General features: G+C 52.0%; 2 protein-coding genes across 6 annotated transcripts in view; one reads left to right on the forward strand and one right to left on the reverse strand.

The window, feature by feature from the left end:
• Nucleotides 1-51: 51 nt before the first annotated feature.
• Nucleotides 52-2,982, reverse strand: MRPL40 (mitochondrial ribosomal protein L40). The gene is made up of 4 exons (XM_079943311.1): nt 2,777-2,982; nt 2,545-2,628; nt 1,293-1,451; nt 52-483 (listed from the first exon to the last, which is right to left on the reverse strand). Exons 1-4 carry the CDS (start codon nt 2,818-2,820, stop codon nt 159-161), a joined length of 612 nt encoding a protein of 203 aa, XP_079799437.1. The 5' UTR covers nt 2,821-2,982; the 3' UTR covers nt 52-158.
• A 711-nt stretch (nt 2,983-3,693) lies between these two features.
• The window catches only part of HIRA (histone cell cycle regulator), a 106,220-nt gene continuing 93,085 nt past the window's right edge, over nt 3,694-16,828 (forward strand). For all 5 annotated transcript variants that reach the window (XM_079943303.1, XM_079943304.1, XM_079943305.1 and 2 more), the window contains exon 1: nt 3,694-3,804. In XM_079943303.1, the coding sequence (XP_079799429.1) occupies nt 3,768-3,804 (37 nt within the window). In that variant the 5' untranslated portion in view covers nt 3,694-3,767. The remainder of the gene's footprint in view (nt 3,805-16,828) is intronic.

Consider the following 16,828-nt stretch of genomic DNA (forward strand, 5'->3'; position numbering starts at 1 on the left):
AGAAGGGCAGCCTCCCCAACCCCCGTGCATGCTCAGGTGAATTAACTGTGACTCTGACCTAAGACAGACACTTGGTTAAATGCATTTATTCACAGCAGGCCTGAGCCTGGGGGTGCAGGCTCCCAACGGCAGCGTCCTGAGGGCAGCTGCCTGCAGCTCTATCTCTTGAACTCCATCTGTGTGTACACCTTGGTGATATCGTGGTACCTGCCTTCCGGGGGTTGGTAGTTGGCGATCGGCGGTGTGTAGTCTGGCCCTTGTCTCTCAAAGGGAAACAGACTGGGGTCCCGCTTGGTGGCCTCGGCATGGAGTTCTGGGGCCGTGAGCTTCAGCTCCTGCAGAGCTTCCCGCTGGGCCTCGAGCAGGGACGCAATGGCGCCCCTCTCCATCTCATGCTCACACTGCTTGTACAGTGCCCATTTCTTCAGAAGCAGGGCTCTCCGCTCGTTCTCTTCAAAGGGGAGTTCCACTGGCGGCCGCTGCCTGGGAACACAGAGCCAAGGGCATGAACCTGGGGGCGCCAACCGACTGCACGGGACCCGAGTGTCCCCACTGCCAGACGCAGATGGAACTTAGGGACAAATTAAGGGACAGAATGTTGGATGTGGCAGCAGCGGCAACTGACACCTGGAACCACTGCCATTTTCTTTACGTGAAGAAAAGAAACAACAGTGCTCTCAGCAGATTGTGGCAGCACGTCCTCTGTGCCAAGCAGAGCCTGCTGGTGGGGAAACGTGGCTTTGGAGAAAAGTCAAATGGTGTTATGAAAACGGACACCAATATCCCAGGGAGTCAAAGCCTGTATCAGCCCTGGAGACCCAAAAAAGCACCTGCCTTGTCCCACTTACATGGTGAGGTACTACTTTATAAATGGTACGCACTTCTGACAAGAAGGCAACAATCCCACCAACCCCACACACGACACATCCCAGCTCTGAGCATTTGCATCCTAGAGCAGGAGGCTAAGGGTTTCCTACCAGCAGGAAGGGGTAAGAGCTGCAGACCCAGGGCCCCAGTTGTCAGTCACAGCTAAACTCCTGCAAGAGCAACACTCCAAACTTGCTCCAGCATCTGCCCTGAGCTTCCTTCCCAGAATCAGCCATTCAGGAGCAGCGCCCAGGAATGCTTTCTCCACCTCCCATGAGACAATCCAGGAGAAGAGGACTCAGAACAGGGCCAAGCCAGCCCAAGCCTATGACCCCTTCCCATTACAGGTGTGAAGTGCAGACAGAACTTCCTGACAGTCACAGAACTCCTTTGCTCTGAAGACCTCAACCCTAGAGGGCCCGTACCTCGCTTTATTTAAGAACTTAACGGGCGTGATAAAATCCTCAATGGGAACGAGCTCCTGGCTCGCCTTTTCCAGTCGTCGGATCCTCTTTTTCAAGCGCTCCTTTGCTGCCTGGTCTTTTTTAGGGTCCACCTTCTTCTTCTTTTGCAGAGGTTCTGCTCTAAAGGATAAAGCAAACACTAAACATTTTCCTCTTTGGCCTCGTGAACGTGTAGAGACATGGCACTAGGGAAAGTGCCTGCAAACTTGTACCGAGCTCTCCCGCAGGAAAGGACCGTGTGGGCCTGGCCTCCCATGCTGAGTGTGGCAGGGAGACGGCCTCCACAGGGGGTCCTTATGAGAACTATGTGGGCACGGTCAACCCAGGAAGGCGTGGAAAACTTCCGTGGGATGTCAGGGTATAAATTAAAGGGAAGTGCTCATCTTTAGTGAGGGGTTTCAGGTGGGCCTTGGGATAGCACTGAAAAGTGAAAATACCAAACTGATGAATTAGAAGCTCGTTACTCACATTATTTATTTATTAATTGAAGTATAGTTGATTTACAATGTGTTAATTTCTGCTGTACAGCATAGTGACTCATTTATACATATATACATTCTTTTTTATATTCTTTTCCATTATGCTTTATCTCAGGATATAGAATATAGTTCTCTGTGCTACACTATAGGACCTTCTTGTTATCCGTTAGAAGCTCGTTACTCACATTTTAAATGGATTTGTGATTTATAAAAATGATTTGACTAAGAGAGTATAATAAAAATAACTGGCAAGTTCCTGTTTATACTTTCTGAGATTTCTTAACAAATTTCCCTATTCTCGAGCACGGACAAAAGTCTGATTTACCCTCAGGAACACATCTCCTATGCTGATAAGTTACTATTCAGAACAACCGAATCTCGAGCATCAAGACTGAGTTTTATGAGTTAAGTCCCTAGAAAGTATTCAGGGTCCCAGGTGGAAAAAAGAATCCTCTCACCTCCTCCCACCTTCCTGGAGAGTAAGAAACGGAAGAGCTGTCTGTGCTCTTTAAAATTTTACACAAGAATCCCTTGAGAGCTAAATAACTTTTCTTTAAACCACTTTTGCATTTAACTTTTGATCTCTGATTACAGATTTAACAGTATTTCATATGAAAAGACATAAGGGCATCCATCTAAATTTAACTGAGAAACTTCGCAGACTGAACATCGAGCATCCTTGCTCGCTGGGTTCCCGTGCGCGAGCCCCCAGGCCGGGCCCGCGGCCGGGTTACCTCATGGGCACGAGTCCCCAGAACGACAGCAACGAGGCCCGCTGGTGCGCGTCCCTCGTCTGCGTCGGCCGCGCTCCCAGGAGCCTGGAAGAGACCGAGTGTGTATCAACGCCCGCTTCCCCGTTAAGGTCACTCACGAGCCCCGTAACTACGGGGTGAGACCGCCAAGGCCAGCAGGGAAGCTCTCAATCCGCGTCCCCGCGCATCCGCGCCCCGGCCTCTCCGCGCTCACCGGCTCGGCGGGCGCAGAGCCGCCCTCAGCGCCGCGGCCGCCATGCCTCCCGGTCGCCGACGGCCGCTTCCGGGCGCGCGCCCCTAGGCGGTCCGGCCCGCGGTGCACCGCTCTCGGGTCCGACAGCCGCGCAGCCCCGCGCTCCCGCGTTCCGGCCGCCGCTACTAGCCCTGCCTCCAACGTGGCCCCGCCCCGCGCCCGGCGCCTCGCACCTCGCGCCGATCAGGGGCTTCCTTCCCGCGGGCGCCGCTCCCTTGCCTCTCCCTAGCCGCTCGGCCTGCGCCCCGCGAGGGCCGAGACCAGCAGCGGGGCCGAGGGGGCTAAGAGTCCGCGCACGAGAGGCGGCCTGGGCGTCCAGTAAACGCTCCGGCTCGTTCGCCGACTTCGGAGCCGGGCCGCGGTGGCTGCACCGGCGCGGCACGTGGCCTGCGCTCGCGGGCGACAAATGAACACGCGCTGGGGGCGGCGGAAGCCTGTTAATTAGTCGGCTCCGCACCGGCGGGCAGAGCGGCGAGGCCGTCTGCGCCGCCCGGTCCCGCCCGGCCGGGGCGCACCCCAGGTCCCGCTCGCCCGTCCGCGCGCTCCCTGCCGGCCGGCCCCTCGCTCGCGGCCGTGCGGGGCGGACCCGAAGAGGAGCCGCCTTCCCGCCCGGCCGGCTGAGGAGCTGGGCGGCCCGTGAGCGCGGGGAGCGGTTTCCCGCCGGGGCTGTTTGGCAGGTGCGCGCCGTGACTTCCGGCGTTGCCCGGGAGCCGCCGGAGGAGGAGCGGCGCGGGGGATGCGGCTGTGGCGGCGGCGGCGGCGGCCGAGCGCGGGGGTCGGCGGCGGCGGCGGCGGGGGTCGCGGGCCGACGATGGCGCGGCGGCGCTGAGGGCGGGGGGCGGGCGGCGGCTGGAGGGCGGGCGGCGCGGGCGGCGGCGGCTCCATGGCCCGGGCGCGCTGAGGGACGCGGCTCTCGCCTCAGCCCGGCGGCGGCGGCGGCGGCGGCCGAACAATGAAGCTCCTGAAGCCGACCTGGGTCAACCACAATGGTGAGTGCGCGCGGGGGTCGCGGGGGACCGAGCCCGGAGACGGGCCGTGGTGTGGAGCCAGGTGGGAGCCGCGCGCAGGCCTGCCCGCCTCGCTCCGACGCCGAGTGCCCGGTGCCCGCGCCGCGGGGCCGGCGGTCGCGGACTTTGTCCTCGCGCGAGGAGACCGGGAGCCGGGCACGTGCTCGGCCACGTCCGCCCTCGCCCCGGCCCTTGCTCCAAGCCCTCGGCCACCCGCCCGTGGTCCGGGCAGGGTTAGGGGAGCGGCCCTGGGCGCCGGCCGGGATGTGCCAGGACGGTCCAGTGTGTGAAACTGGAGCGGAGTGGCCTTTCAGTAGCGGGGTGTAGACCTGGAATGGGCACGTCTTTCCATGCCAGAGGGGCTGGATCTGGTGACAGTGCTTTAGGTGGGGGACCGTGATTCTGGGCTGAGATCCCCCAGCCCGAGGAATTACGTTCACACTGAGCTGGAGCATGAGGGCGACTCGGATGGGGCCCACGGGGCACAGGTGTGTGCTCGGAGAGGGCCTGCCTTAGCTCTGGGGCAGCGGCCCTAAAGCACACCCAGGGAGCGGACTCATCCAGTCCTCTGGTAGGGAAGAGACTCTGGTACAGAGAAGCGCGGTAACCAGCAGTTTTGCTGTTGTTCTACCTGGCTCACACACTTGCTGCAGGAGTTGGCCTTCGCCCCCTAGGAAGGTGAGGGGAGCGAGCCCCCATCCCCTGCCGGTAGCAGTGAGCTCAGGGAGCAATACTCCAGCTGAGGGCCCGCAACCTGGATGGCCCGACTGCTGGTAGGCAAAGAGGCACCCTGATTCTGTCTTGTTCCTCATTTCTACTTTGCTGTGCGACTAGAGGGAGCTAGTTTTCTTTTAGAACAAGTTGGGTAGATGCTTTTGCCTTTCTTAAGTGTGTTGCTTTTTAGTTTTGAACTTGATCTCAAGATGCTTGCTTTCTATTGCTGCAGCCTTTCCATTTTCTAGCACGACATCCTTCTCGTTTTTCAGGGCCCAGGTGAGGTCCCCTTTTCCTTTTGTTACCATTCCTCTTGAGTTACTCCACTAGACGCGCTCTGTCCCTGTGGGTGTACATTCCTTGTGCCCCTAGGGTGCAGACTGCCTTGCTCCCCTCTGCATTCCCTGCCACACTCAGCAGTGCCTTTCACATAGAGGGTCTGCGATAAACGTTGGCTGAGCAGGTAAGAGAGCTGAGGTTGCCATAACTTACTAAGACAGCTGGGTTGACAGTATGTGAAAGCAAAAGCAGTGAACTCTGGTTTCATTTCTCCTGTGTTGGTCTCCAAGCGCATTTCCTGACGTGTAGTGTGAGATCTTTCCCTGGAGAACTGGGCAAATGTTCAGTAATTATAAATTATGGTGCTTGTGAATCAGGAAGGGAAAAGTTTTTACGATGAGCTAGTTTGCTGTGCAAGTGAAGTCTGAAGGAATTTTCATTTTGACACTGCCTAGATGAGGTTGTGTGTGTTGTGTACCCTTCTCCAGCCTTCCTTCTACCATGTAATTTATAACTTCGTGATAAGCTCCTTTGTAGGACACAAGTTTTATGTTGTGTAGGCACAAGTAAGTCAGGATGCTTAAGCTATTGTTTAGGCACAAACGAGGGAGAGTCTGCAGCCAGGCCGCAGCCAGTAGTCCCCGCCTGGCAGGGTGGGCTGAGCTGTGGGCCTGGGGCCTCTTGTTGCCGCAGCCTCTCCACTGTCCTCGAGTAGAACCTGATAGTATCTGCCCTGCCTTCTTTGTAGCGTGATTGTGGTATTTGCTTGGGAAGGAAGACAAAGTGCTCCCCGAGATAATAGAAGAAATTGAGACTCTTTTAAACCTGTTCTTTGTCAGGTTTCCTTTCTTTTAAAATCTCCTGGAATCACCCGTCTCATTGAGTGTTCAGGACTGTCGGGTAAATTACTTCTCTCCTGAAGGACATACAGATGGTCTGGATCAGTACTGAGCTGTCCTTTAAAGACTGGTGAATAGGGGGAGCTGCTGGGGGCGAGCGCTGCTTAGCCAGGAGCCCAAGTGGTGGGTGGTGGCCAGTAAAGTCGAACATGCTTTGGATTAAGGGACCCAAAAGACCGTGGTGGTTTGGAGAGAGCATCACTGCACTTTCTGGCTTCCTGACTCTGCATTCAGTCTCCTGACTGATTATGCAGCGCGAACATACTTTTTCTGGGGTCTGAAAGCCTGAAGAAGGAGGGAGCAGAGAGCCCTGCGTTTTCCCTGAGGTGGCAGGATTCATCAAATAGTGTAAGCGGGCAAATTGAAAGCAGAGAGAGAAGTGTTTGTGGGGTGCAGGTGTGTTCTCAGTCTTCGTTTTTCTGGCTGATGATAGTAGTGAGACCTTTCCTCTAAGGGAGGGTTTCTCAGTCTCAGCACTATTGACATTTTGGGCCACATAACTGTTGTGGAGACCAATCTGTGTTGTAGGATGTTAGCAGCATCCCTGGCCTCTGCCCTCCAGATGCCAGTAGCATCTTCACTCTCACACACACACACACAGAGTTGTGACAACAGAAACTGTCTCCAGACATTGCTAGTGTCCTCTGTTGGCCAGGTCACCCCCAGTTGAGAATCACTGTTCTAAGGTGATGGGTTAAATATTGAAGTCATGTCATGGTAATGAGCTTTGAGCGTGGAATCAGACTGGATTCAAGATGTCATCATTTATTAGCTGTAGATTGTTGGGCTTGTGACTCCACTTTCTGGGCCTTGGTAAAGTTGAAGCTATGTGCCAGGCATTGTTCACACACACACATACATACACACACACACACACACACACACACACACGTGTTTTACTCTGTGTTCTTGGATATGGCATTCCTTATGTATTTTATTTTAGGCTTGGCCAAAATAAGGTTTATTTCTAAGTTAGGTTATGACCATATATTTGTTAGAAACTGAAAGCAATTGGGTTTTTGGTTGTAGGAAAATGCAGTTTGTATGTTGAGAATCATTGAGATTCATGGTTCTTCCCATCGCAGGGCCTTTGTCCCTGAGAGTTTTTCTGGAATTCTTGTGGTGTTCATGCACAGCTCTTTAGTGAAGCCCATTCTAACCAGAAGGGCCAGGACTGAAAGGACACTCATTCTCCTTTGAGTTCATTCTCCTGGCAGTGTTGTAAAAAGGTGTATGGCAAATTTTCAATAATGGGATAATTTGTCAGTTAACTGCATTGCTTTATGGCATGTGTTTTTTCTCCTGTCCTATAATTGGATTCTTTTCCCTACCTCTTCTCATTCCACAAAGGATTTAAGACATTCTTCTGAGGCATGTCCTGCACCTGAGTGATAATGAATGTCAGTTTGAAGGGGAAACTCGAGGAAGGATGACCCAGTAATGAAGCTGGCCTGGGTGTGGAAAGGCTCTGCACAGCTGCTCTGAGAGCAGGCCAGGAGGGATCCCGGTAGTGACGTTTTGTGACTGCCCTGGTCATTCAGGTAACCTGTGCAGTTGGCCCAGATCAGGGCTTCTCAAACAGGCCAGAGTCTGGAGACATTTTTGGTTTTCGCAGCTGGAGGGGGTGGAGTGTAGGTGGAGGACAGGATGCCGCTGAACTAGAATGCTCTGCAGCCTCATGGATGCTCCTCTGCAACAGTCTCCTGGCCCAACGTCCATAGTGCCGAGGCTGGGAAACTGCTCTAGGTGAGAGTACCTTTGTATCGTTATTTGGCCTTTTCATCCATCCAACTAGATTGTAAGCTTCTTGAGGACAAGGAATTTGCCTATTATTTTGGAGTCAGATAGTCCTGTTCTTGAGTCTCTGTGCTCTGCTGCTCACCAAAGTGTGTTACAGAAGGTTCTTTACGTCTCTTATCCTGGTCTGTTAAGTGAAGCGGGTAACAGCTGCTTTGGCTGCTGCCTGCTCACCTGCGAAGGCTCAGGAAATGCACACTCTCTTCACAGTGTCACACTGACTTAACACCTAAAGACAGTAGAGTGATTTTTAAAAATAACCAGAATATATTTGAAGAGGATTCGGAAGAAAACTGGGTGGGATTTTGCCTTAGATAATACACTTGTAGGATTTACACTGATTTATACACTGAACGTTGAACCCTTCTGGAGAGAAGTTCTGTGGGGATCAGAGGTAAAAAGATGCTCCCTGTGCACGGAAAATTGTGCCAGGTAGGAGAGGGGAACAGACCACATTCTAGAATGCAGGGCAGAGGGTAGCCTGGGGAGGAGGGTGTGGTCTGTGGGTGCCCTTGGGCTGGGTCTGGACCACAGGAGGACTGTGAGGCAGAGGAGGTGCCCCTGCTGTGGGAGCATCAGGAGTGGAGGCCCAGGGAGGGCTGGCGTGTGGAGCATGTTAGCACAGAGACTGCGCGGGTGATGGCAGGTGGGGCTGCAGGGCAGAGCCATGAGCACCTGCCTAGAAGCTTGGACTCCTTCTGGGGGTTGCGATAGGGGAGCATGGGGCGTTTCTGAGGAGGCTGGATGTGGTTGGAAGGCCCCAGAGGAGCTGGTAGACATTCCCTGGGCCTAGGTGAGAGGCCCTGATGGAGGCAGGGAGGTCAGTGGTAGAGGTGCACACGGGGTAGAGGCAGGTAGCTTTGTAGATTGGAGACGCTCAGAGTTGATTTCTTCAGTATGCTGAGAACAGAGTAGAGTTGAGGGCTAGGAAATGAGGTTTTCTTAAATATTTCTTTTAATTTAACGAGTGGTTAAAAAGATGTTTTCACCTTATGAGTTGAATTGAAGTTACACAGCTGGGAGGGACCTCTGGGCAGTGCCTGGCCTTGGCCATTGAGGGGACCTGCTGCCTGCCTTGACCCCTCCTTTTCCCCAGAGGTACGAGGCTACCCTGTTCATCCAGGGTGTTTGCCTGTGGACTGCAGAGGTGTCTGGCTCATGAAACATGGGTCTGGAATGAGCCCAGGGGACCATACATTGATGCAAGCACATTTTATCCTGCCGAGACGAGCAGCAACACCTGGAGGCGGGAGCAGGCCATCGGTTCGTCCACGTCATTAAAGAGCAGGGAGGGCATGTCGTGGACACTGGACGCCCACCCACTTCTTCCTTTCCATCAGAACCCCAGGGTTTTCCTCTTGTCTGCCCTCTTCTTCAGGGTCTTGATAGCCCTGAGCTGGAGTGTGGGTGAGTGCCCAGGCCTCGTTGGGGAACAGCCATGTGATGCCATTCTAGGCAGTAGGACCGGGAGGGGATGTCTGCTCGGGGTTTCTGGGGAATAATCAGGTAAGAAGAGATGCTTGAGAGGCCCATCTCTCTTCTCCTGGACTTCACTGCGTCTGTGTGTGGCAGCCAGCCTGTGACCCTGAGGACAGGGCTCGCACCGAGGATGACAGTAGGGGAAGGTGGAAGGAGTGGCTGCTTATGCCGCTATGAATGAACCTTGAAGCCAACCCTTCTCAGGACTTGTCACGTGACTTAGTAGGTTACCCTTGAAATTCTCTCTGACTTGCTGCAGAAAGAAAACATTCCTGACAGTACAGTTGGCAGATGGGAACTGAGACAGTAAGTTTCTGTAAGGAGAAAAGGAGATGCAGGCGGGGAGCTTAGTGAGGTGACAGAGGGCAGGCCTCATAAACGAGAGTGGTAGGTGGGTGAGTGCGGGAGAAAGCCCTGGGGTAGGGGTAGGGTGGGAGGAGTTTAAATAAGGTTCTTTGGGGAAGCCTGAATGAGAAGGTAACATGTGAGCAGAGACCTCGTTGCAGGAGGCAGGCGGTGAGCTGGATGTGTGTGTGCCCAAGACATACCTGGGGTGCTCTTGGACTCCCCACCTGCGGGGCGTGAGGGAAGCAGGGCTGGACAGGTAGGAGCTGGTCAGTAATGCAGGTACCGCAGAAGCTGCAACTGGCCCTGCTGGGGGGCTGGGTGAGCCCTTCAGAGTTGTCCCGAATTGGGATGAGGGGCTCAGGCCTTTATACTCCCACATCCACAGTCATCGGGTGCAGGCTGTCCCTGCCAGGAGACCTGATCTTGGTCAAAGCAATTCTTCCTCTGAGGAGCTGTCACAGGCTGTAAACACTCCCACAGCTGGGGAGGTGGGGGGGCGTGTTTCAGTCCTGGAGGGAGGGCACCTGGACAGGGCATCATGGCAACCTCCTAGGCCTGATGGAGGTGAGGAAGGCGGCCCTCTGTGGGAGGAGCATTTCAGGCAGCGAGAATGGCCAGAGCAAGCTTGCCTGGTGGGTCTGAGGAAGAGCAAGGATGTGGGAGCAACACTGGGAGGCATGAGCAGCAGGAGGTGAGGCCAAGTGAGCAGTGGACTGGCTGGAGGACCCGCACGCACGGGCCCTCCATGCGGCTCGAGTAGAGGAGTCCCACACCTGGCATGCTTTCAGATCTTGCTGGCCACTGCACTGGGACTTGGCTGGGCAGCGGGCATGGGGGCAAGGGCGGGAGCTGGAGGACCTGGGAAGAGGCTGTGGCAGTGATCCAGAGGTGGCCAGGGCAGTGGTGGTGCGGTGAGTGTGTGTGTGGTGGGGGGGGGTATACATAAACACATACACACATGTTGGTGTTGAAGTGTAATTTACATAGTGAAATGCACAGACATGGTGAGTTTTGACAAACAGGTACACTGTAACCTGTTCCCCACTCAAGATACAGAATGTTTGCACCTCCCCAGAAAATTAGAGTTACAGTAGTGAATGTAGTCATCAGGTCAAATGTGGGGTGTGAGATGGGGGGGAAGGGGAGCCCGTAGGATCAGACTGTGAAGGAGCAGATGGGGAGGAGGAGCCAGGTTCAGTGACGTGGGGTGACCAAGTCCGGCCCCGCAAGAGGCCTTCCCGAAGCGCCTGTATGCTGAGGGACCTCAGCCTCCTCCTCCTGAAGCACCAGGGCTCTGAGCTGGAGCTGCTATTGAGGAACAGGACGGCTGCTTTGTTTTTGGCTGTGTCCATTGCCAATCTGATTGCTCTAGGGTACGTTAATGGTGTGTGAGAATCTGGATAATGGAGCACTTTGTGACTTTATACTTGTAATGTGGAAAATGTAAAGTAATTTTTCTTATAAAAGTAATGCCTGTTCAATTTAGAAAAAGTTAGAAAATACAAAAAGGAGAACACATTGTTAAAACTTTTTAATATGGTCTTTCAGACCATTTGGAAAAAATCACTGGGTAACACATTTTGTTTAGTGTGCATACCACATTATAAAGGTACCTGGGTTGTTCAAGATCTTAGCCAAATGCCCGATATCATAATAAATCCAGTGTTTTTATTGAGTAGCCTCCCTTCAGACAGCTGAAGTGTTACCATGCATTTTCCACTTAAATGATATTGTAGGGTTGTTGTTTTTCTTTTTTCTTTTTTTAATTGACGTACATTAATTAGTTTCAGGTGTACAACATAATGATTCAATATTTGTTCATATTGCAAAATGATCACCGCAATAAGTCAACATCTGTCACCTCACATAAAGAATTATTTTTTCCTGATGAGAACTTTAAAGATTTATTCTCTTAGCAACTTTCAAATATGCAATACAGTATTATTAACTATAGTGTTATTTTCTTAGTTGTGGTTGTTGTTAAACAAACTTTCTCCTCTATGGGAAAGTTCTTTTTTTTTTTTTAATTTATTTTATTTTTGACTGTGTTGGGTCTTCATTGCTGCGCGTGGGCTCTCTCTAGTTGCTGCGAGCAGGGGCTGCTCTTCGTTGTGGTGCGCGAGCTTCTCATTGCGGTGGCTTCTCTTTTTTGCAGAGCACGGGCTCTAGGCGCGCGGGCTTAGTTGCTCCATGGCATGTGGGATCTTCCTGGACCGGGGCTCGAACCTGTGTCCCCTGCATTGGCAGGCGGATTCTTAACCACTCCACCACCAGGGAAGCCTGGAAAGTTGTTCTTAACTGCTCTTAATTCTCTAGTGGATCTAGATAAGGAGGGATGACTCTATTTATAGAAATTCATCTTGCAGATACCTTTTAAGGAATATCTCTGTTCTGTAAAATTAGAGGAGAAAAGAGTATGAAAAAACACCAAAGCTTTTTTTTTTTTTTTTGTGATACGCGGGCCTCTCAGTGTTGTGGCTGCTCCCGTTGCGGAGCACAGGCTCCGGACGTGCAGGCTCAGCGAACGTGGCTCACGGGCCTAGCCGCTCCAGGGCATGTGGGATCTTCCCGGACCGGGGCACGAACCCATGTCCACTGCATCGGCAGGCGGACTCTCAACCACTGCGCCACCAGGGAAGCCCCAAAGCCTTCTTGATTGTGTGTTGGCAAATGCTGCAGGAGATGTGAGGAGGTCTGTAAATGATATACCTGCACTTTCTTCAACTCTAGTTCATGGCCCGCCCTCCCCCCACCCCGCCCCTCGCAAAAAAAAAAACCACCCAACCCAACAACGGTTGCTCCAGCTTCCTTCCTGTGCTGTGTTTTGAATGTCTCAGGCACCTGACACCTGAGGTGTCCCTGCAGTGGTGCTGACTTAGGGAGACCAAGAAGTTGTGGTTGAAGCGGTGGAGGTCCCAGCTGCAGACGGCTCTGTGCAGCCAGGGCTCTGCTTCCCCTGCAGGGGTTCGCCAACATGAGTCCTCCCTCAGTCAGGAGGAGCCCACCTTCCCAGGATTGGGATGCTAGTGACATGGAATGTGTGTTAGAACTGGGGGCCTCTGCCCAGCCTTTCACAACATCAAGTGTTTATGGAGTGCCTACTGTGTGTCGCTGCCCTGGGGAGACCCCGTGACTAAGCAGACAAAAGTGACTCAGCTCTCGGGCTTTACATTCCGGTGGGCAGAGTAGACAGACGTGCAATAAAGGAAGCGACACCTACAGTACGTGGGAAAGTAGATCAGTGTTAGGGGGGTTGTTGTGCCAAGCTGGGTGGTCAGGGGAGGCCTCAGTGCAGGGAACGGAGGCAGGAGGGAAAGAGCCAGGGTGGGCGCTGGGTGGGAGTGGAGAGGAAGCGGGCGCTGGACTACCAGTGGGGGCAGGGGCTGGTCTGGAGTTGAGGCCGGAGAAGTCGCGAGTCGTGTGGCTGTTGTGAGGCCTTGACTGAGATGGCAGGTTTGGGCGGGAAGACCAGGAACTGCTTGTGGCGATGTGAGGGCTAGAGGCCTGGCAGGCGGGCAGCTGGACAGAGGGGTTTCCTGCCCCGCAGAGAGCAGAGAGCTCAGGTGCAGGGTTCCCTCCAGAGAGATTGCTGGTTGTGGGACGTGCGCACTGTCACCTGCACGAGAAAAGCATCTGCTTCATGATGACAGCCACTGGTGTTTTGATGTTTACCTTTATCAGACACAGACATATATACAGTTTTTAGAAAACAGGCTTCATGTGTACATATGCACATTTATTCCTTATTGGGGTGGTTGTAGATTCCCACGCAGCTGAGATCCTCTGTACACTTTGCCCAGTTTCTCCCAGGGGTGACGTTTTGCAAAGCTGCAGTCTGATGTCACAATGATGTTGACAGACCCCACCTGCCTCACTCAGAGCCCACTCTTACTTGTAGCGTTCATCTGTGTGGGGTGGCTGCTGAGTCCCACACAGCTTTGCACCTGTGAGGGTTCATGTATCCACAGCAGTCAAGACCAAATGGTTCGAACACCTTTACAACCATACCCACCTCCCTCCCACGCCCCTCCAGCTTGTATACATATTTATGTGGTTTGCTTTGGTTTTGGTTAGCATTTTTTTAAGTTGTGACAAAGTAAACCATAACATAAAATTTACCATCTTAACCATCTTTTAAGTGTACAATTCAGTAGTGTTCTGTATGTTCACATTGTTGTGCAGCCAATCTCCACACCTGTTCATCATGCAAAACTGAAACTCTGTCCCCATTAAGCAGTAACTCCCCAGTTCCCCCTCCCCCAGCCCCTGGCACCACCATCTACTTCCTGTCTCTATGAATTTGACTCCTCTAGGGACTTCATATAAGTGGAATCATACAGTATTTGTGCTTCTGTGACTGGCTTATGCAAATTAACATAATGTCTTCATGGTTCATCCATGTTGTAGCTTGTGTCAGAATTTTTCCTTTTTATTGCTGAATAATATTCCATTGTGTGGACGTACCACATTTTATTTATCCATCATCCATCGATGGACATGAGGTTACTTCCACCTCTTAGCTGTTGTGAATAAAGCTGCTATGAATGTGGGTGTACAAATATCTCTTCAAGACCCTGCTTTCAATTCCTTTGGGTGTAAACCCAGAAGTGGAATTGCTGGATCACAGGTAATTCTATTTTTAATTTTTTGAGGAACTGCCATACTGGTTTCCACAGCAGCTGCACCATTTTTCATTCCCACCAGCAGAGTACAGAGTTCCAATTTCTCCACATCCCCACCAGCACTTGTTATTTTTACTTTACTTTTCTTTTTTTGTTTTTTTTGTATTGAGTTTTAGGAGTTCTTTATATATTCTGGACAGTAATTCCTTATCTGATATGTAATTTGCCAGTATTTTCTGTGGGTTGCCTTTTTATCCTGTTGATAGTATCCTTTGATGGGCAAAAGTTTTCAAGAAATCCAGTTTGTCTATTTTTTCTCTTAATGCCTGTGCCTTTGCTATCATATCTAAAAAAATCATTGCCAAATCCAATGTTATGAAGCTTTTTCCCTGTTTTGTTCTAAGAATTTTTATAGTGTTAGGTTCAACCTTTGGGTCTTTGATCCATTTTGAGTTAATTTTTGTAGATGGTGTTAGGTAAGGGTCCAGGCTCATTCTTCTGCATGTGGATATTCAGTTTTCCTTGAACCACTTGTTGAAGAGACTGTCCTTTGCTGTATTGAATGGCCTTGGCAGCCTTTTTGAAAATCTGTATTCTATTTCATTGGTCTGTGTGTCTTCATGCCAGTAACACACTCTTTTGATTACTATAACTTCGTAGTAAATTTTTTTTTTTTTTTTTTTTGCGGTACACAGGCCTCTCACTGTTGTGGCCTCTCCCGTTGGCGGAGCACAGGCTCCGGACGCGCAGGCTCAGCGGCCATGGCTCACGGGCCCAGCCGCTCCGCAGCATGTGGGATCTTCCTGGACCCGGGCACGAACCCGTGTCCCCTGCATCGGCAGGCGGACGCTCAACCACTGCACCATCAGGGAAGCCCCGTAGTAAATTTTGAAATCAGCCAAGTGTAAGACCTCCCACTTTGTTCTTTTTCAGAATTTGTTTGGCTATTTGGAGTCCCTTGAGATTCTATATGAATTTTAGGATGGGTTTTTCTGTTTTTGCCCCCCCCCCCAAAAAAAAGTCATTGCAGTTCTGACAGGGATTGCATTAAATCCGTACAGCTTTGGATGTTACTGACATCTTAACAATATTAAGTCTTCGATTCATGAAGATGGGCTGTTTTTCCATTTATTTGTGTTTCTGTTGGTTGTCTCGGCACTGTTTTCTAGTTTTCACGTACAAGTCTTTGACCTTTGTTAAGTTTACTTCTAAGTATTTTTTTCTTTTCGATTCTATTTTAAATAGAATTGTTTTGTTTCTTTTGGATTTTCACTGTTAATGTGTAGAAATGCAGCTGATGTTTGTTGATTTTGTATCCTTCAGCTCTACTAAATTTGTTTATTTTGTGGAATCTTTAGGGTTTTTTACACATAAGATCATGTCTTTTGCACCCACCTTATATTTTAATATTGTTTTGTAACTTCTTTTTCACTTAATAAATGTTTCAAACATTTTCCCATGTTTCACGTCTAATTACAAATTTACCAAAATTTGTTAGAACCAAGTATTATTGGGCCATATGGGCACAGCACACAGTGAATGGAGGCCTCGCCCTCCCCAAACTCCTCGCGAGCACGATGCACTAAGGGACTTCCAGTCAGTTCTGCCCCGTGAGCCGTCAGAGTGTAAAGGCCAGAGGCCCTCTGGCTGCATAGCAGGCAGCTGGCCTGTCTGCCCTCCGTGCTTCCTCCCACTTCTCCCCGCCAGCACTCCGCTCCTCTGGGAAGCTCCCTGAAGCCAGGAAGGAGGATTCTATCTGAGCGCCCTGGCTAAAACCCAGCTTCTGTAACTCACTCTTTTCTGCCCGATGACGAGCATCTGTACTGCAGTCCTCAGATCAGCACACACAGACAGGAGAGTGTGGAAGCGGGGTGCTCTGTGTGCGCTGAGGAGGGGTCCCCAAAGGTGTCAAGGAGGGGCGACCTGGAAGCAGAGCTGAGGAGAATGGGTTGGTGGGTGTCGGGGGAGAGAGTGCTGGGTGCTGACAGCTCTAAGGGTCCAGGGAGTGTGTTAATTTAACTTTTGTCTCTGTCTCTGTACAAAGAGGAGCTGAACACTGGAGGGGGTTGGGAGCTCATCTTTGTCCTTGTGCTGGGCCACATGGAAAGTTCTCGAACTAGTCCAGCCACAGCATCCCTTCCCTCAGCTCCACCGCCAAGAGCCCTTTAGAAAAAGGAGGACATGTGAGCCACTGCTCTCCTTGGGGCTGGAAGGTCCACTGCCTTAGCGGGTGGACAGCCAGCACCATGCCAGTGGCCTCCTCTAGGTCCACTTTTGTGTGTCCCTGGGGCGCATCACTGCAAGAGGAGACAGTTATGCCAGCCACGCCCCTCACTGGGGTGCACCCTGATCTCAGAAACAGACGTGAGACTTAGGCCTCAGAAGCATGTGACTCGGCATCTTAATCCGTCTTGCAAGGTGCTGGTCAGGGTGACTGTGGCCTCCCCATTTTGTAGATTAGGAAACTGCAGAGGAAGATTAAGTAACTTACTCGAGGCTGTGGAGCTGGTGAGCAGCAGGACTGAGGATCCAACCCATGGGCGCTTACTGCCCAAGCCCAGGCCTGTTCCCAACCCCCATTTCTGGCATCCCACTGCCCTCCAGCTTAGCGATTCCCTCTCCGTCTGAACAGCTAATGCCCTTGCCCCAGAGTGGCAGTTGGGAAGGTCTGCACTCCTTGGTGGCACCCTGCCTGTCTGTCTGGCTCCCTCCCCACTCTGCCCATGCTGCACTGCACAGTGGCAGGTCGGACCCATTCTTGATTCCATGCCACATCCCCTCGTCTTGGGGGTCCCCTCACCCATTCTTTCACTGACTTCTCAACCTTGGGGACTTGGGGCAGTTGTGATTTCTGCAGGAAGACCCCAG

The sequence above is a fragment of the Stenella coeruleoalba genome (assembly GCF_951394435.1).
Source record: "Stenella coeruleoalba genome assembly, chromosome: 14".
NCBI classification, from domain to species: Eukaryota; Metazoa; Chordata; class Mammalia; order Artiodactyla; family Delphinidae; genus Stenella; species Stenella coeruleoalba.

Coding starts and splice junctions, on each gene's coding strand:
- MRPL40 (XM_079943311.1), bottom strand. CDS start 2,820: ATGGCGGCCGCGGCGCTGAGGGCGGCTCTGCGCCCGCCGAGCCG. Junction 1,452..2,544: donor TGGGGACTCGTGCCCATGAG/GTAACCCGGCCG, acceptor TTTATCCTTTAG/AGCAGAACCTCTGCAAAAGA. Junction 484..1,292: donor AAGTTCTTAAATAAAGCGAG/GTACGGGCCCTC, acceptor CTGTGTTCCCAG/GCAGCGGCCGCCAGTGGAAC.